Source organism: Lissotriton vulgaris, chromosome 8 (genome assembly GCF_964263255.1).
Source record: "Lissotriton vulgaris chromosome 8, aLisVul1.2, whole genome shotgun sequence".
Classification (NCBI taxonomy): Eukaryota; Metazoa; Chordata; class Amphibia; order Caudata; family Salamandridae; genus Lissotriton; species Lissotriton vulgaris.
This window is the reverse complement of record NC_141696.1, coordinates 666,555,228-666,576,858: the sequence shown is the minus strand read 5'-3', so window position 1 is coordinate 666,576,858 and position 21,631 is coordinate 666,555,228. Positions and strand designations below refer to the sequence as shown.

General features: G+C 41.1%; 1 protein-coding gene across 2 annotated transcripts in view; it reads right to left on the bottom strand.

Annotated features, from left to right (window-relative positions):
* The window catches only part of DMD (dystrophin), a 4,652,165-nt gene that overhangs the window by 1,706,879 nt on the left and 2,923,655 nt on the right, over nucleotides 1–21,631 (bottom strand). For both annotated transcript variants that reach the window (XM_086934537.1, XM_086934536.1), the window contains one exon: nucleotides 15,110–15,282. In XM_086934537.1, the coding sequence (XP_086790663.1) occupies nucleotides 15,110–15,282 (173 nt within the window). The remainder of the gene's footprint in view (nucleotides 1–15,109; nucleotides 15,283–21,631) is intronic.

Genomic DNA, 21,631 nt, shown 5'->3' with positions numbered 1-21,631 from the left:
TCTTAACAAAGCAAAAAAGCAATACAACTTAAATATTTCAAAATGTACTCCAAATGTAATCGCAGATTTAAATAGAAGCATGTAAATTCCAAAAAGAAACATTACCATATGCTAGTTCAAACCAGCATACTTCCCTACTTGTTACAAATTACCTCTTAGTGTTCACGAATCTAGAAGCTTTTTGCACAAACAAAAATAATGTGTATTTAATAATTTCAAGTACATTACGCCCCACTCTGTGCTAGTCCAATGAAATAGCTTGAATGTTTTGTGAAAAGAGCATAAATTCAAGCAAGGATGCTGAAACCTTTACCCTCTAATATATCACCCAACTTGAGTAGAAACCCATCATAGACCCCTCAAGTCTAAACAATAATCATCATATTTCAGGCCTTTCATGGATCTCGAAAGTACCAACTAACTGCAACATATATTGAATCAAACATAATGGTGGGAACATACAAACAAAGAACTGAAACCTCTCTGGTAAAGGTGTGGGATGTCTGCTCGAAATTCTGGGCAATTAGTCAATTATATCTATTATATCTACCTCTGTAGGCATAGTTAGATATTAGCATTGATCAAACCTTAGCAATTCACTGAAAAAAACAAAGGTTTTAGGGACATTATAGTTCGAAATTATCTTTTAAAAAACCTTTGAAATTCACTGAAAAAACCATAGGTTTCAGGAACGTTATAGTTAGAAATTAGCATTTAAAAAACCATAGAAATTCACTGAAAAAAAAGGTTTCAGGGACGTTATAGTTAGTTGAACATTTCACTCTTACACAACCAGAGAAATTCGGCCATTATAGTTAATTGAGTTAACTCACGCCCCCTAACTGCACTGCTTATGACGTCACATATTACATAATTCATGACATGGTCAGTGACATCACTGATGACATCTCAAATGATATAACTGATGGTTTTTTAAATGCTAATTTCTAACTATAACGGCCCTTAAACCTATGGTTTTTTCAGTGAATATATATATATATATATATATATTCCTCACAAATGTCCCCGTAGCAGAGGGAACTCCATCGGTTGGTGCTCGCGTTTGGAGACCGGGAGCGTGTCTCCTGGGTAATTTTATGAACAAAAGGCAAGGACGCGGCACTCCTCTTGAACACGATAGTTTATTTTAGGTCTCTTAGCAAAAACTCCTACGCGTTTCGAACTAACGTTCTTGGTCACAGCAGTGTTCTACAAGAGTCCCTTTTCGCTTTCCACCATTTATACTATTCACTCAGTTGAACAAAATGAGGAATTATGGGCCTTGTAGTTTGTACATTAAACGTATGTTTTTCAATATCAAAACAAATCATTTATGTGGGGCTTTGCGTGTGGGTGACATTTCTTTATAGGAAATGTTCTAACATAAATTTTATAACAATAAAATTATATGCTAATAATTAAATTCGAAATTAAAGTCCATTTTGTGCTTTCACAATAAGCACTTTACATTAAGGACCTTTCTTATAACGATTTGCGTTATAATTCGTTAGACGGGCTGAGTGCCCTATGTCCCACACTTTTCCCCTGATTAAACGTTGCGGCCTTTGTAATGTTCCTTCACACAGGATTTTACATAGAGTCAATGATCAGTGTTTTTCAGAGGTGTACATGCATCTCCTCGTCTGCGTTCAACCCTCTTGGCTGTCTTGTTTTGAACTTAATTATAAGTTTGGACTCCAAACGTCTCAATTTCAGAAGTCTGTCTCCCCCTCTTTCCTGGGTAGGGATGGATGCTAGTCCCAAATATCTTAAATCTTCCCAGGTTTTGCCAGTATGTGTTCTTAGATGTTTCGCCATGGCATAGGTGTTGTCATTGTTTTGTATTGCCCGAATGTGTTCTAAAATTCTCTTCTTGAGAGGACATTTGGTACTCCCAATGTATTCTTTTCCACATTGACACATGAGCATATATACAACAAAGGAGGACTCACACGTTATTTTTGTTCTGATTATGAAGTCTTTGCCTGAAGGGTCTGCAATAGATGTTGCGTTTTGACCTATTCTGCATGCTTTGCATGTTTTGCATTTGGTAAATCCAATGTTTCTTTTCTGTAGCCAGTCTTTTTGTTTTGTCAGTGAGAAGTGGCTGTTTACCAAATGGTCCGAGAGATTTGGCGCTCTCGGAGAGCGCCAAATCTCTCGGACCATTTGGTAAACAGCCACTTCTCACTGACAAAACAAAAAGACTGGCTACAGAAAAGAAACATTGGATTTACCAAATGCAAAACATGCAAAGCATGCAGAATAGGTCAAAACGCAACATCTATTGCAGACCCTTCAGGCAAAGACTTCATAATCAGAACAAAAATAACGTGTGAGTCCTCCTTTGTTGTATATATGCTCATGTGTCAATGTGGAAAAGAATACATTGGGAGTACCAAATGTCCTCTCAAGAAGAGAATTTTAGAACACATTCGGGCAATACAAAACAATGACAACACCTATGCCATGGCGAAACATCTAAGAACACATACTGGCAAAACCTGGGAAGATATAAGATATTTGGGACTAGCATCCATCCCTACCCAGGAAAGAGGGGGAGACAGACTTCTGAAATTGAGACGTTTGGAGTCCAAACTTATAATTAAGTTCAAAACAAGACAGCCAAGAGGGTTGAACGCAGACGAGGAGATGCATGTACACCTCTGAAAAACACTGATCATTGACTCTATGTAAAATCCTGTGTGAAGGAACATTACAAAGGCCGCAACGTTTAATCAGGGGAAAAGTGTGGGACATAGGGCACTCAGCCCGTCTAACGAATTATAACGCAAATCGTTATAAGAAAGGTCCTTAATGTAAAGTGCTTATTGTGAAAGCACAAAATGGACTTTAATTTCGAATTTAATTATTAGCATATAATTTTATTGTTATAAAATTTATGTTAGAACATTTCCTATAAAGAAATGTCACCCACACGCAAAGCCCCACATAAATGATTTGTTTTGATATTGAAAAACATACGTTTAATGTACAAACTACAAGGCCCATAATTCCTCATTTTGTTCAACTGAGTGAATAGTATAAATGGTGGAAAGCGAAAAGAGACTCTTGTAGAACACTGCCGTGACCAAGAACGTTAGTTCGAAACGCGTAGGAGTTTTTGCTAAGAGACCTAAAATAAACTATCGTGTTCAAGAGGAGTGCCGCGTCCTTGCCTTTTGTTCATAAAAAATATATATATATATATATATATATCATGCCGAAGCGCGTCATGGCAGTGGTGTAAGGGCTCCAATAAATATTCTTTGCACCAACAAGTACGGGTACGCATTCGCTTGTTCCTCTTGGAAGACTGGGAATAACACAGGCGAAGTCTGCAGCATATATATATATGCTGGGCGACTCGTTTGATTTGGATATTAGCGGCTGAGCCCAGCCGCGGGAGAGTCCCACCAGGTGAGTGTGAGCTTCTGATGGCGCCAATCCGGTGTCATCAAGCAACAAGAGGTGGGCATCGGGAGACGGCTGAAAAAACACAGCAAGGCAACCAATGGAACTTTGCATCGACCCACTGGGGTATGTTATTAACTATGTCAAGTGTCGTGGCAGAAACGGACTCACTACGAGTTTATTGATTGTGTGCACTACCGGAACCATAATGCCATGTGAATGGCTCTGCCCACTGGTGCAGGATCAAAGGATTTAAATGGTGCACGCAAAGCTGTTCTGTTTTCAGCGACAAAGAGCCAATGATTAAGGGAAAGAGTTCCCGAAACGCGTCTGGCGGCAGGAAGTGATGACTGTTCCATGCGGATTCTTGTATGCAACTGCCTCACAATAAAAAGATGAATTGCACCTACCTGCGGGCTCTTCCACAGGGGCGAATCGTTTGATATGGATATATATATATATATATAATTTATTTATTTAGGATTCCCAGAAATAGTAATTCTTCAGACTTTCGCTCACTAATAATTTTGCCCCTCTTTGACGGATCTACCCAAAACTTTGCAGTCCTGTTGCTTTGCCTACATTGGGGGATGATGCAAAGTTTTGCAGTGATTCTTAAAGGGGGAGCTAAGATAAAAAGGGGAGATCCAAAATGCGTTTTAACACCAGTGCATTTACATGGTTTTTACTACAGAAAATTTGGCATCTGCTCAAAGGAGATTCAATAATAGGAATGGATCAACCCAAAAACGCACTGATCAAATATAAGAAAGCTGATTCGATGCCTGATAGGCTAGTACACAGTGATTTGAGAAACAAAAAGAAAACATGCCTATGACCCACAAAAGGCTTTTTTCGCTGTAGGAAGTGTAAAGACTGCAGAAATGGTGAGAATCTCAAATAATTTAGGATCTACAATAGAACACAGAAGATCAAAGAGCATTACACCTGTAAAAGTGACAACATCAAGTGTGGATGTGGGAAAATATATGTAGGGAGCACCACTCTACAAGTGCACAAACGCATCCTACAACATCTGAGAGCGGTTAAAAATAATGATAAAAAATATGCACTTGCAAAACACTGCCATACATGCCGGAATAGTGACATAGGAAACTTAAAATACAGTGTTATTGATGGTATCAAGAGTGATGAAAGAAGGGGGGGGGGCAGAGAAAAAAGGATCCGGATACTAGAATTGAAATATATTCTTGCATTAGAAAGCATGGAACCAAAAGGGCTCAATGCTGATGAACAGTTGTATGTTCACCTTTGACTGGAATAATGTGAATTGACTCATGTGCTTGCTTAACAGAGAAAATGTTGACTGTCCTATGCTCCTAGCAGTTTATAATCCTTTCCATTTTGAGTTTATTGTTTTTAGAAAGTATCCGTGTTAGTTGGAGATCAGTCAACTAATATGTTAATGTTTATGTTTTTTTTTTGCAGATTATAGAGAATGCGAGCACATTCAGAGTAGTCATGGAGACAAGAGAGCATCTACCGCTTCTTTGGTGCAGAGAATTACCTACTAGCATTGGGTCTAGTCAGAGTGGCTTTTCTCTATTAATTAATGCGTGATAGAGTCTATAGCAATGGCATGTTTGATGCTGAATGTCATCGAGATACTGGACATTTTTGGTTTGGGATGGGGACCCCTCCCATGCTGCTACCTTTGCCCACTAGGGTAGAAAGTTTTTGAATTTATTTTCTGTTGTGATGAGAATAGTTGATGTGGCTCTGTAGGGTAAGACGTATATAATTTCTTTATCGCTCCCTGTATCCTGTGATACGTGAATTTAAATAGCAGTGTTTGGTTGGTTATGTAACAGAGATTGTCAAGTGACTTGAATTGTCCATTATGGTAAAGGTCGCCCATGGTATCTATACCCACCTTTTCTTGGGTGACTGACATTTCTGGATGGTAATGTAATGGCAACGCGAGAGCATATAATGGAAATCTGTTTGATTTTCGCCCCATCGTTCTCCAAGCTTTGTTCGTTGTGTCTATAGGGTTTATGTCTCATTCGTGTAAGGGGGTCGTTGGTGCGTAAAGATCGCTGTTAGTGGTATTGGTAGCGCATCCCCTTCTTCGATTGCAACATGTGTAAGCAAGGGGACCTCGTCATACCAAAAGTGTGTGTATTGCGCTTGCGCACATAAATAGTATAGCAAAAAGTCTGGCACTTTTAAACCTCGTATTTCTATCCGGGCCTGCTTACCCGCCCATACTAACTTCAGAACCATGGCATTATTCCTACGAAACACTTCCATTGGGGGCTTGATGGAATATTATTAAAAAGGTACAGCAATTTAGGTAGGATGACCATTTTCACAATGGCCAAACGTTCAGTCAACGACAATGGCAAACAAATCCATCTCTTAATTTTATCTTCCAGCGCACCAATCGCTCTACCGTAATTGGTGCAAATAACTATTTCTGGGTCACGATAATACCAGACTCCTAAATATTTCACTGGTTCCGATTGCCATTCCAATGGATAATCTATAGGATGCGGGAGTGTAGAATCTGTTAGTGGTATAATGAGGGATTTGGACCAATTTATTTTAAGTCCCGACTGCTGTCCAAATTTAATATACTCCCTCAGTAGAGGATTTAAGTTTTGCGCGGGATCGCGGACGTATAACATCATATCGCCTGCATATAATGATATATGTAGCGGCCTCTGGGAATTGAAGTGCCGAATAGTGGTGTCTTTGTCTTATTTTACAAGCTAATGGTTCAAGTATTATGGCAAATGGTAGAGGGGACAGTGGGCAACCTTGTTGTGTCCCTCTAGCAATGTGCAGTGGTTCAGATATATATGTATTAATTTTTACCCGTGCTGTCGGAGCAGTGTATAGTGTTTGTATCCACTGCATAAACATAGGGGGTAATCCCATGCGGCTCAGCACCGTGTGGAGGTATGACCATTCTATGGAATCAAATGCTTTAGCCGCATCTAATAATATTGCAGCAGCTTTAGTATTAGGGATTAAGTAATGTTACAATCCAGAAAGAGTTCTGGTATTGTGTGCTATAGACCTTGATGGAATGAACCCTGATTGATCCGGTAATACTAGCTTGGACATCAGCGGCTGTAAACGTATAGCCAGCAATTTAGCTAGTATTTTTGTATCTACATTTATTAAGAATAGGGGTCTGTAGGAATCGCAATATTCAGGATCTTTGTGTGGTTTTAAAAAGACAATTATCATAGCTTCCCTCAGCTTTGACGGCAGCAGTTGTTTATCATGGGCATCTCCGTACATCTCTACCAAGTAGGGTGCTATCTGATCTACAAACGTCTTATAAAATTCGTACATGAAGCCATCTGGGCCCGGCGCTTTACCATTTGGCAATGATTTAATAACTTTGGTGACTTCTTCAACAGTAATAGGTAATGAAAGGTATTCTCTCTGAGTATCTGATAATCACGCAATTGATACATCAGCTAAATATTCCATGATTATCTCCAGGTTGGCAGTCGGTTGTGCAGTATATAAGTCACCATACGTGTTCCTAAATTCTCCTAATATACCCTGTATATCATGTTGTAGGACCCCACTGGTATCTCCCATTGCCCGGATTGATTGTGGTGCATGTCCTTCACATATTTTGCTGCCAGGTTACGCCCAGGTCTGCCTGCTTCCCCATAAGAGCACGCCATCTGCTGTTTTGCCACGTATTTTAGTTCATCATCCGCATATGTTTGGCATTCCGTTAGGACAGTTCTAATTTCCCCTAATATTTTTGTGTCTAGCGTACGTTCATAGTCCTGCTCCAATGCGCGCATCCTATCTTCCCGTATGGTGAGTTGTCTTTGTATATCCCTGAGAATGCCAGTGCTTATACAGACTCCCCTAATTGTGGTTTGAAAGCTTCCCATAGCAGGCCCGGATCCTCAGTGGTGGGAGCATTTAATTCAAAATATTCAGTGATAGCTTGACTAATTGCGCCAGTGTACTGGGTGTCCAATAGTGCCTTTGCATTAAACCTCCAGCTATAAGGTGGCGGCACATATAATGGTATAGTGACTGAAAGCAACACCGGATTATGATCGGATAGTGTACGAGGGAGGTGTTGAACAGACTCTGTCCATAACGCTATATCAACAGTGCCGAGCCAATAATCTATACGTGACCAGCTATTGTGTGCTGCTGATGAGTGTGTGTGGCCTCCATGCGCTCTGGATGTCGAGTTCTCCAAATGTAATTAAGTTGTATGTCTTCCATAATATCTTTTAATTTACCAAGGGCCCGTTTATATTGTTCAATTGAGGAAACTGATCTGTCAAGGACGTTGTTCAGTGGTATGTTAAAATCCCCGTCCCAAATTAGTGGAGTGTCCTGTAAATCTTTAATTGTGCGCCATATTTTGTGATAGAACTTGGATTCATCTATATTCGGGCTGTATGTGTTTAGTAATGCGAGTTTCTGCCCCCTGAGGACACCTGTTAACAGTACATAACGCCCGTCTTCATCCGTGACGACGTTGCCGAAACTGAACTGCAGCCCTTTTCTTACCAAAATTAGCACCCCCCTTGCGTATGAGGAGTAGGCGGAGCAATGGGATGATTCTGCCCATCCACGCCCAATAGTATGTGTTGCTTGTGGGGCAATGTGCGTTTCCTGTAGGAATGCAATGTCTACCCTCATCCTATCGAAATACGCAAAGATTTGTCTGATCTTTCTTGGATTGTTTAAACCTCTAACGTTCCAGGTTAAGAAGTTGATATACTTAGGTTGTAACTTGTTATTGATTGACATTAATATACATTAACTATCATAGTATGATGCTTCAGTTTCAATCTGCACGGTTAGTGTAATTTCCTGAAAAAAAGCAAGAGCAGTACATATAGCAATATTACATTGGATTTCAGCGATATTTCTCAAGTGCAATGGTCTATAACATAAAACCCAACTTCTCCCCCCACCTCTCTCCCACTTCAGCATCCCAATTATGCCAAAGACATATCCCTACAAATTCCAACAATAGAACCAACTTTCGGACGGGGTGCACCCGCTTGGGGGGTCCGCCCGGTACGCACATTCGCATCCAACATAGTGGATGTGGCCAGGTAGACATTATTTATGCAGACTGATCATGTTCCAACTACTGTGCCTGACAACAGGGGCAGTAAAATGTCATATTACTCATATAGACTACAGACTACTATAGTTATTCATATATCCCCCTCATAAAGGAATTCACAATTAGTCACTTGTAATTGTAAGTTGAGGCCAGACAATCATAGTCACCCTGTACATATAAAATACGAATTATGGTGTCCTGTAGGATAAACACATGTCTACACTGTTAACTGTATCTAACACAGCTTGTAATGATAGACCAGTTTGTGCCTTATAGTAGTCTGTTTGTGCAACACCAGCACGTCTGATATTACAGTTCGGTGCAATTTAAGAAGTTTGATGCAAAACGTCCCTTAACACGTGTAGTATACAGTAACATTTGCTACTTTTAGTGATAGGCGCTAGACCGGAGTCTTGATATTCGATGTAGCTCAATGTAGCTCACTCTGGACAGCAGAAAGTGACTGAGCTGGCCTTGTGGAATGAAACACCGACTGTCAACATTTATTCGGACAAAGAACACGGTTTGAAATAAATGGATTCGACAGCCGACGTGAATGTTCCGGCAGTGCGTCCATGTCACCATCTAATCTAAACATATTTCCAGAGCCGTCTACCAGAACAATATAATGCATGGACAGGGGCACATGGCATCCATAATATTGCTAATGAGTGGGGATCTCCGAACATGACTAAGTTCTGAGGGCCGGCATTATAGATAGGAATGATGACGGTTCAATACAGAAACAGTAGTGCACACTCACGTCTTACCAGACATAGGGTGCATGGAAGCAGTCCTTCTTACCATACCAGTTTCCGCTCAGTCCGAGTTTTGGTGTTGCTATTCCCGATTTCTCTCTTTGTGCCTACGGTTAAACTTCCACAGGAATTCTTGTGCAGTCTGCGGTGTTTGGAGAATGGTGGAGCGGCCATCTTGTGTCACCTTAAGTCGTGCTGTATAGAGCATGGTATATTCTGTCCCCAGCTGCCGCAATTTTTTCTTTGCTGGGCTATACTCCTTACGCGCAAGTTGAGCCGCTACTGTGAAATCCGGGTAGAATTCCAACGCGTTCCCTTGGTAATTGATGTCACGCTTCTCACGTGCGAGTCTTAAAATGGTGTCATGGTCTCTGTAGTTAAGAATGCGAGCGACGATAGGGCGTAGTGGAGCACCTGGTTTCGGTCTAGGGGCGAGGGACCTGTGTGCTCGCTCCACAAGGAGGACGGTCGAGAAAGGCTCTGCACCAAAAACACTATGAATCATCTCCTCTACATATGTTTCTAGCCAACCAGTGTTAGTGGATTCTGGTACACCTGTGATACAGACGTTATTCCAGCGGGATCTCACTTCAAAGTCCTCTGTCTTGTTCCAGATGACTTCTAATATCTTCTCCATGTCTGAGCATTTTTTGGTTGTACCATGGGACTCATCCTTCACTGTAGAGAGTCTGGTGTTGGCCTAGACCAGGCGCTCTCCGTGTTTATCCAGCCGTCATGTTGTCGAATGTCGACCCATTGCATGATGGTGTCTAGTTTCCAGTTTATGTCCTGGAGGTTCTGCTGGGTAGCCTGCAAGACATGTTCTATGCCACTAGTTGTCACCGTGTCATTATCAAGTTCAGTGTCTGAGTGAGCTGTTACACCTTTAGTTTGTTTTTTTAGCCTCGAACGGCAGCTTGAATTGCTGTATCTCAGGTTTTCCCATTGTCGCATTCAGCGATGCCACCGACCTAGATAGTAGGCGATAGCACACTACAGCAATGGAAAGTACCCTTGGCGTCAAGAACATTTTCTCTCTTATTATTTTATATAGTTGTTGCTAAATTATATATGTGTGCCAGCAAAAGTTCCAGTTAGCCATTCGCGGGACCTGTGCATCATATCCAGCAGGACATCAAGATGGCCGAGGTCCACACCATCTGATATGACCTCCGGAGACACGCACTAACCACTTCGCAGCAGGGGATGAAGTCTGTTACATAAAGCCGCACTGCGCCTAAATGCACACACATACAGATTGCAGTGAGGAGGGCAATGTGCTACACCGTACAGGAATCCAGTCGCAAATCATATACCGCAGCAGCCAATAATAGCGCGGACAGTGCATGCAGGCTAGTCTCCCCAGAGCCACGACGCGACATCCTGCCAATCTCCAATACATTCCTCTCACTTGTCACCTGTGAAGTTATGTGTCGCCATGTCCGCTCGCGCCTCAGGGTCTCGTGCACATGTAGCGATTAATCAGCGCGTACTTGTTCCGTCGTCACCAGCTGGGGCGCAGAAGGGGGCTGGAAGCAACCACTGCAGTGATTGCATGTAGGAGAATGCACCACTTTAATGTTGATACTTTACAGCCTCAGAGTGCGCTTTAGTCAACGAGTGGTAGACACCAGTATTGCGAGGCGCCATCTTTTCTCGATCCCTCGCGATCTACACAGTGATCTTTTGTTACACGTTACACTGCTTTACCAGTGATCTATAACATTTCCTTTAGGATTGTTCCGCATATAGCGCTTGCTCGCTGTCGCCCTTCGTTTATTTCAATGCCTTAGCCTTCGCAAGCGTTATCGTTTTTGTTCCGACTGAAGCTCCCCACAGGGTGCCATCATCGTGCGCAGCTCTCGGCCCACAAAGCGCTGCAGCTTCTTCTCCAAATTTTCAGCTGTGGCAACGCTGATATGGCCTTGCGCTGCACACACCGTATAGCTAAGACATTCCAACAGCCATGCCTGTCCTCAAAAGTTCGGTGGGCATCCGCTAAACACACTTTTTCATCGCAAGTTGGACCTGGCCGGCGGAGCTGTCCTAACAGGCAGCCATTCCGCTGTGCACCCTCTAGCACCCCCCGGGGAATCACTATACTTGTAAAATTCATGTTGGCAAGGATCATTATGGCTAGTTAAGTCCCATCATCCACAATAAGGATTAGCAAAATATGGGAAATAAAGCTCAAAGAGATACAAAATCGATTATGATGTGAACTCTCAATCCACACCTTAGATTTGATTTTGGGAAAAACTATGTCATCCTCGGTTCAATCGCCAATTTATATTCCAAGTCTCTTTTTGATTGAATGTCAGAATATCAGGTACAAGAATATCGTGCTACAAAAATGTAATGGCCAAAATATTGACAAGCAAAACATCGTGGAGATAAGAACATATATAAGAATAGTTTTCCTTTTCCGGTTTCTCGATATCTACTTACTTTTTATAGATATATTAATGTACATATATGTAGAGTTACAACTACTAAATAGATACTTTTGTATATATTCTTACCATGACTAATAAACAAGGAGGGAGTAAGGGTATGACAAATCACTCTCTTACCCCTAAAGGAATAATTATATCAACAACTGAAGAGTGATAGAGCAAAACACCACATCCAATGGGAAGTCTTGACGTGGTGAGAAAACAAACAAAAAATGAAGGAAAACCAAAAGTAGGTTAAGTAAGAACCCTCACTCACCACCTAGTGGTGACATGCTTCATCACTGGGTTCCCTCTGGAAAATCCTAGCGTCTTTCCAGTGTGCTACGACGCCTGTTTTGTAGCGGAGCTGGTTGTTGTGAGTGTTGAGGGTGCGAACAGAAAAACCAAATTGTGATAAGTGAGTGCAAATGATTAAAAAGTGAGTAGTTGTGACATTCAACTATTTTATTCAAAGTCCATCTAGCACTGGTTAAAAACAATTTAAAGTGGAAACATAGGGTAGGTCTCAGTAATTAAAGAGACCTAGTCCACTGAGTGAAAAATTGGTCGACATGTTTCTGCTCAGTGAGCCCAAGTCGCTCAGCTTTCGCCAGGACCAAAGGACAGTGATCCTCCGGTGGTGTGCACGCGCTAAGGTGCACCCAACCGTGAGGAATAATATGTGAAAAAGTTTTTTTAAATATGAGGAAAATTGTTCCAAAATATTTGCGGCTTGAAGCCGATTGAGACCCAGGTAGCAAGTTGCTGGGGTCTGTACTATCAGAGGACGATAGTTTCTCCTCAATGGCAAACGCGGTGGAGGGAAAGCTTCACGTCGCGTATGATCACGCAGACGACTCCCCGCCTGCGACCTATTTAGTCAACACCGGTGTTGACTAAATAGGTCGCAGGCGGGGAGTCGGCAGCGTGATCATACGCGACGTGAAGCTTTCCCTTCACCGCGTTTTTGAGAGGGATACAGGCCCTATATAATAACCCCGTTGCTTGTACAAGCTATAACAGCTTAATTTCTTCAGATTTCCCAATTCTGCGTGGAACACGCCAAGGCTGCCCTCTTTCACCTCTTTTATTTGCTCTTTCTCTAGAACCTTTTTTAACGGCCCTCAACTCTCAAAAATTAATTGTTCCTTTCAGCTCGGGCTCAAAGGAGCTTAAGCTGACAGCTTATGCTGATGACATTGCTGTTTACACACATGATATAAATCAGGCTCTAAGAGGAATTAAATTAGAAGCATCTAAATTTGGGGAAGTGTCTGGGTACAGGCTTAATATACAAAAGACTCAAGTAATCGCCAATTATTCACCATCTACGGCCACCCCAGAGATCTGCAAGGTAGCTACCTATCTTGGCGTTAAGATTACGGCTAAAATACAAGACATAAACCATATTAATTACAACGAATTAATTAAATCCACGGCTTTAATTCTAAAGAAATGGCATAGGTTACCTCTGAATATTATCGGTAGAATAAATCTTATCAAGATGAAGGTATTACCTAAATTTTTATATTTATTTCGATCGATCCCGTTAGCACTGAATAATCGTTTTTTTCAAAGATTAGACGGTACCCTTAATAGCTTTATATGGGCCTACAAAAAAGCAAGAAGATCATTGAAATACTTGAAAAACACTATGAACGAGGGAGGGCTTAATTTTCCCGATTTTAAGTTGTACTTTTGGTCTTCATTTGTTCTACGATTACGTTCTCTACTTCTTAAAGGGGAAAGCAATTTTTTTCATCAATTTATGTTGAAACAAGAGTCAAATATGTTTTTGTTTAGAGTAAATGACCCAAACTACTTCAAGAGGGTAAGGTTCAAGACAGCTAGGGACATAGTAAGGATATGGAAAAACATACTGACTTACAGCAGGACCTCATTTTTTCATCCAAAGTTACCGCTTTGGGGCAACCCAGGTCTCCCAAGTGTCTTTTCCGACATTACTAATAATACCTGGGCTGAGAAGGGAATTAATACTCTGGCCGATCTATATGGCCCACAGGGGTTTGCTGACTTCAGTACGCTTAAAGCAACTTACGATCTGCCAGAATATTCCAGATACAAGTATTTACAGATTCATGATTTTTTAATTAATAAAAAAAAGATTCGAAATATTACGGAATGTGACATATGGACTAGTTTGTATTCTAAAAAAAACAAATCAATCATTAGTGGGGCGTATAAGCTACTCGTAAAATATAAAACAAATGATCTGTCTAAAATAATGGAAAAATGGGGGCTCCTACTTGGTTTAAATGTCACAATGAAGCAAATAGAGAACTCGCTGTCTAATATTAATAAGTTAGTTAGATCTTCCAGCCTTAGGCTACAGCAGTTTAGAACAACTTGTATGCTTTATTACACACCGGCAAGAATCTCTAGGTGGTCCCCTAATTCTGACTTCACAGATCGCACAAAATGCCCTAAATGCTTTGAAGTAGCTGCTAATCTAGTACATATGCTATTCTCTTGCCCCAAGCTCAAGCCTTTTTGGGATAAGGTTCAAGATACATGCAGAATCAAGAAGATAGGGCTGCCTACGCTTTCTGCTTCTTTAATTTTGTTAAATTTCAATACCTCCCTAATCCCTCAATCTCCCCTGGTAACAATACTAATTTCATGCGCCAAACTAACTATTGCAAGAGCTTGGATTGCTACGGACCCACCAACTGTTTGGGACTGGTGGGCTCTAGTAATGGAAATATACTCAATGGAACTTGCCTTAGCAAACATAAGGGGTGGACGCTCTCTGGTCAAATTTGAAAGAAAATGGGGAACTTGTTGCTCAACCTAATATGACCTGATATGACTTTATCAAGCCTTATCTTTATTTGACTCATTATGAAATATATAAGCTACTTTCCTCTCGTTGCTTTATGAATTTGTATGTAAACCTGGTATTTTATTAATGATAACCCTAGTACTTCTTATTTCTTATGTATTTGATCTGTATATTATAATTATTTTTTCTTAATATCTTCCATGTCTTGGACATTTATATGTATTGTTTTTTTTTTTTTTTGTTGTCTCTTCTTTGTCAGCCTGTTTACAATAAAAAAAATTAAAAAAAAAAAAAAAGGAAAGACGCTAGGTCTTTCCAGTGGGAACCCAGTGATGAAGCATGTCACCACTAGGCGGTGAGTGAGGGTTCTTACTTAACCTACTTTTGGTTTTCCTTCACTTTTTGCTTGTTTTCTCACCACGTCAAGACTTCCCATTGGATGTGGTGTTTTGCTCTATATTCTTACCATGTCCATAATTTAGTCATAAATATTTTTACTGTGATATTTTTCTTTCACAATATCAAGTACTCGATATTCTGTTTCAGCAACTTTTTTTCTCCCATCTAAAGAAAATTATTTCCTAAAATGAAGAGTGCTTCCTACCTGATGTTGAGGGACTTTTTCCTGAGTTCATTCCATCGGAAGTTCATGTTATCAAGGCGTCTCTGTAGCAAGGCAGCATCATTTGAGCCCTCCAGAGACCTGAGAATTTTCTGCCCATTCTCATCTAAGCTATGAAAGATTTCTGTGTGCGCTTCAATTTCTGACTGGAGGTCCTAAAAAACAAAAGTGTGACAATTAGAAAAATTGAGAGGTTCAAGAGCATGGAATAAATATGTTATACAATATTATTCAATCACTTTAAAGCTACTGAGTAATGTCAAGTTAAAACAAGTGTTTAATGATTGGGTATTAAACGGACCATGGATATTTTTAAGTACTGATTGTTAGACTGATGAACATGTTATCTTAGTGGCTGGCCTTTCATAAATCATGGGGTCTCAAAGACATGCTGGCCAATTGGTATCCAAAGAAAAGTACTTTGAAAAACTTCCAGGGAGCCATTTGAGTAATCTAGAATGCAGGACTGTATGTCACAATATTGAGCACAAAAAATATCATACTGAAACAATAGCCACCAGAATATTGACTACTAAAATATTATGAAGGAAAAAAATAAAATTAATGAATTTATATATTTATATATATATGTGTTTGTGTATATATATATATATATATATATATATATATATATATATATATATATATATATATATATATATATATATACATAAATACACACACACAGACGCACACATATGACACAGTGGTGGTCACCTCTGTGTAGTTATAGTTAGGTCAGAGTTTTCATAAGAAGAATTTCTTGTTTCCCTCACGAATACCTCGAGAGTCATTTCACAAATCTTCTCAAAACTTTCCCAAAAAAAGGTTTAGCCTTCACGGCTCTTTCTTGGAAAGTTTTGAGGTGATATGTCATGCGGGCCAGGAAAAAAGTGGGGGCACAAAACAATGTTTTCTCTTATTAATTCCCATAGGAAATTTTGGGATGGCTGAATGGAATGACACCAAATTTGGCAGAAAGTTAGAACTTTACTCAGAAAGTGTGCTTTTCATTTCATGGTGTAAATCCCTTAAGCCATTTTCAAGAAATTCATATTTAAAGCGATGCTCGGTGTGGTACTGAAGGGGTTGAGATTTTAGTGCTAAATAGATGGATCACACTTCTTCCCCTTTGGTCCAGTAGCATTCCTGCAGGTTTGATTAGGTTGCAAAAAATTAAAGAAAAATGTATGCAGCTGCCATTACAGGACAGGTGGACTCAGGCTCTGTGCCCAGCAATTGTAGAAAAAAACATATAAGGGGCAGGGTAGGGACACCCTAAGCCCAGGCACTCATGGTGGGGGCCTTGAGGGACCACTTTAACAAATATTTTTTTTTATAATGTATCAATTCAATTCAATATTGCTTTATTTCGATTTTGGTTGCAAATCATAAAAGCATAGATTACAAGTCATACATATATTCATGAATAAATACAATCATATAACCATTTATAAAATAATTAAAAATACAATATTTACAGAATAAAATGTTAATCGATTGGCAACCTGCAAGTTGAATTTATACAAATGTCTGAGCATTATTTATTGCGTTATTAAAATTCAGGTTTCAATATTGCACGGGGAGCAATCTAGGGTCAGACGATGGCGAACAACGCATTTAAGGAAGCTCGCCACTAGAAAAACCAACCGCTCACCCTGTACCAATTATAAAAAAAGTAATGCTGGACGGTATTGTGTAAGACCAGTGCTCCTTAGTATGGGTATAAGCCATTTTTTCCTAAGGCTATAATAAAAAGTACAAAAAAATAAAATATGCGGAGTAGATTGTAACGAGACACCATCACAGGGACAAGGGGGAAGTGTTTTTGCCCAGTTATTCCTAGTAGGAAATGCGACCAATCTATAAAAGAAATTCATTCTGAACCTTACCAACAGATGGCGTTCAGAACTCGTGGTGTTATAGGTGAGGTACGGCTGTATTGCAGGTTCTGTTTGTGTAAGCAAGGCATGAGTAATAGAGGGTTTAGTAATCTCATTTGTTAATCTCAAAGCCTCTAAATAAGCCAAACATTTCTTTTTTAGAACCTTTCTCGGTACCTCACGAATTAGGGAGGGATTTTAATAGTATTGGTCCCACCCCAGATCATGGAAAAATCTCGCTATATATCGCAGCCACCTTGAGTTATTAGCGTCATCCATTTTCAAGCAATCAGATAGAATAAGCTGGGTAAGGGTTGCCTTATCTGAGGTCCAGATCCTGTGCCACAGTAACAATGGTTCAGTTTTTGTAAGGTCCATAACATATGAAAGACCTAGCTCGATGTGACAAGCAAGAGAACCCGAGCTACCAGGAACTCCTAAAAGATATCTTAGAAAGGAGTTTTCTACCCTTTGAATGCTGTCAAGAGCAACAAAGCCCCAAAGACCAGCCCCATACAGAGCCACAGAAAGACATTTTGCTTTATAGATCTTTATCATTTCCAGGGGCGCTCTCTTTCCCAGCTTTCTGGCAAAGTTGGTTAAAGCAGCTGTGGTTCTCAAAAAAGAGCAGTTTACGAGTATCCACGGCTGCTCTCCATGAAAGTTTGTGGTCTATTGTTATGCCTAGATATGAATATTTATCAGTGGTCGCTATTTTTTCTTTGTTGAGGTAAATCCCCCTCATTTTATTTTTGCGGCTAGAACCCACCCTCATAACAAAGGTTTTACTGATGTTTATTTTCAAGTCCAGACCAGCCATAAACCTTGAGTATCTATCCAGATTCCTTTGCTGTTCAATGGGGGTGCGGGCTAGTATTACTGTATCATCCGCATACAGTAATGCGGGAATTGGGCGGTTATCCACCATTGGGAGGTCTTGGGAATCCTTCAACATCTCACTTTCGTATACAAAGTGAAAAGGAAGAGTGCCAGGACACACCCTTGCCTCACCCCTCTTTCTATTGGAAACTCCTCCGTCAATTCTCCACCCATTCCATAGCGGACCTTTGCTGTGGCATTTGAGTAAAGTTCTCTCAGGAACTTTACTTCGTTCGATGGTGCCCCCATATCGATCAATAAAGACCAAAGTTTAGAATGGGAGACACAATCGAACGCGGATGATAAATCCACATAGACCATATAAAGGTCTCCGCCTTTGATAGAAACATATTTATCAATCAGGAGGGAGAGATTTAGGGCCTGCTCAATAGTACCTAGGCCTTGACGAAACCCATATTGTAGGTCTGAAATAATTCTGCCTTCCTCTGCCCAATCTTGTAACAATTCTAGAATGACTCGACCTGCCACTTTACCAAGGGAGTCTAAAAGTGAGATTGGGCGGTAGCAAGAAACAGACCCTCTGTCCCCTTTTTTAAATATGGGAACTAATACGGAACGTGACCAAGATTCCAATAATCCAAAGTTACAAGTTGCGTTCAGGACTCTGGTGAGAAGGGGGGTCCATAGATCCATTTGGGCTTTGAACAGATCAATTGGGACGCCATCGGGTCCAGGCGCCTTACCATTTTTGCTGGCTTTCAGAGCCTGTACAACTTGTATCGTTGTGAACTGCAGGTCGATGGGGTAAGAGCTGGGTAGATCATTAGGTCTGGGATCTCCTAAGTTTTGTGAGTCTGGGCTAAGAGAAAAGATCTTGGTAAAGTGTTGAACCCAGTCTTTCTCTGCTCATGCTACCTCAATTTTCGGGAGCTTGTTATTATCGTTTAAAAAAGGGGATTTGACCACTTGCCAGAAAGCAGCCGAGTTCTTGTAGGTGCAGCTTTCGTGCAATAGGTCCCAAAGTTGGTTTTTTAATTCCCTCTTCCTCGATTTGAGTGCTAGATTATATATCTTCCGCAATATTTTTACCTCTTGGGGCATCCTGACCGATTTCCTGAGGGCAGTTTTTAGATTAGAGTAGGCCACCGTGCATGCGTGGTTAAACCAACCTTTTTTCTGCCTAGGTTTTTGCTTGATTTCAATCCAGAGCGCCTCTTTTATTGTTTTTAGAATTGCCTCCAAACTGATAATGATTTCTTGGTCGGTTACATCCGCACTAAGACATTTTATAAAATGTGGGAGAGCCCTTGTTACCACTTGCTTTGTTGTTTCTGCGGGGCCTATTTTCCCCCATTTCAAAGCGTAGCCATTTATTCTATTTAAGGCCAAATTGTTTTGTGTTAAAATGGAGCTATATCCGCTCCTTGGGTTCTGGGACAGTGGCATGGAGATACTAATTGGAGTGTGATCGCTTAATGGGATTTTGTGTGAGGTGTACACTGCTTCTGTCAGCATAACGCCATTTGAGACCAAGATATAATCTATGACTGATAGATGTCCCCTCCCTTGGAATGTTGGAAAAAGTAGCAAATCTTCCTTATTGGCATTGTTTGCTATTACTAGGTCTAATTCAAACAATATTTCATTAAGGAGGTTGCCTAGAGTGCAATGCCTAAAGTGTGTGATTGGATTGCTGGCTTCATCTATGATGCCACAGATACCAATAATGTATCTTGGGTACAGTGGTGCTCCTGTGGGACCAATGTAGCCCTTCTGTAAGGTACCGCAGTATGTCTATGGCAGCTTTAACACAGGATCATGCAAGCTTCAGTGATTGAAGCTTTCAGGGTCATGGGGGACCATGGATATGGCATTTGGGGGGTACCACGGGAATACCAGAGTGCAGTGAAAATGCTTTTAAAAAACAATAAATATAGTTGTGCAATGGGGGTCCAGGGGTGATGGGAGTCTGCGGGGGTGTTGGGCACAGAGCCTGGCCAGTGGCCAGGCCGAGTGGCTAACAACATGCTGCATATTGCCGAAGGCCATGTGCTGTGGGAATTATGGCCCTGGAGCATTGGGTGGAGGGCCTAGCCAGGTCAGATCTTGTAGCCAACCTCCACCTCACACAACCACTGGCTGTGCATTGTGGTGGTTTGGAGGTCCATGGGCCAGAGACCAGGACCTGTGGGCTACCTGCCACTTCACATGGCAAAAGCTGTACTCAGTGGAGAAGATAGGTGAATATGATTAAAAAAAACACAAAACTAAAAAACAAAGATTAAAGTGACATTATAGTTGGGTATGGTAATAAGATATTACCTAATGCTAAAAAAAATCCCAGAATTTCACTGAAATAAACAAAGGTCAAAATTATGTTATAGTTAATACAATAAATTGGTTAACAGGTTGAGGGGGTGAAAAACTAATTTACTCTACTACTCTGGAAGCAACCCCTGCCCCAGGCACAAGCAAACCTCAACTTAACCTGTATTCACCCCTCCAATAGCTTGACACAGAGCAGTCAGGCTTCACTTAGAGGCACTGTGTAACAGGTTGAGGGGCGTGCAAAACTACTCTACTACTCTAGAAGCAACCCCAGTCCCAGGCACAAGCAAACCTCAAATTAACCTGTATTCACCCCTCCAATAGCTTGGCACAGAGCAGTCAGGCTTCACTTAGAGGCAATGTTTAACAGGTTGAGGGGGTGAAAAACTACTCTACTCTATTACTCTAGAAGCAACCCCAGTCCCAGGCACAAGCAAACCTCAAATTAACCTGTATTCACCCCTCCAGTAGCTTGGCACAGAGCAGTCAGGCTTCACTTAGAGGCAATGTGTAAAATATTTACATAACAAAACTGGATAACACATGTTTATAGTTACTCAACTCACCCGTATTTTAAATAGTAATAAAGGGAAAACAAACACAAGAAAAATCTCACACAAATTTAGAAACATAGAGCAAGATTTAATTAATAAATCAAGGCCAAAACAAAAAAGTGCAATCAGTTGAACTAGAGATGTGCAATTTAAGGGAAAATAGCATCAAAAAGCCCAAAGCGCCGATCAAGGCTATCTATTCATGAACGGCCGGGAGAAAGTAACAAGTTCAGGCTGACCACGAAGGAACGTGGTTCGGATACAGAGACTAGGTCAGTCCAGCTGAAAAGTTACCTTCTCAGTCCAGTGCAAAGAGTCCCATTGAGGTGGTTGGGACCTGTAGTTGGGACGGCTGTGACCGTGAACAGGAGGCCAACAGACTAGCCCTTGGAATCACAATAGGAGTCTAGTGTTCAGGTGCAGGTCCAATACCTTTGACTCAGGTAGGAGGAAACTAAGGTAATAGGGCAGCAGCCCAGCATGGGAATGGCCCAGCAAGGTAGTCAAGCAGAGTGGCAGTACTCTCAGCAGCATAGCAGTCCTTCTCCCTGGCAGAGTCCTCACAGGTCCAGAAGTGTACTGAAGAGTTTGTGTCTGAGGTCCAATATTTATACCAGGTGTCTCCTTTCAAATGGGAGAAGCTTCAAGGGGTTTCCCTTTGAAGTGCACAGGTTTCCTGCCTACCCTACCCTGGCTCCAGACTACTACAAGGGGGTATGCAGCTCTTGGTGATGAGGCAGGACACAGGCTATCCACGTGTAAGTAGGGCTGTGCCCAGCTCCACCCTGCCAGGGATGGCCCATTCAGTCACACCTAAGCTTTCTATTGAGTGTAACTGTCTAGGGGAATACACAACTTCCAATGTTCCGCTACATCCAGTCATGTAACCTAGAGACAAG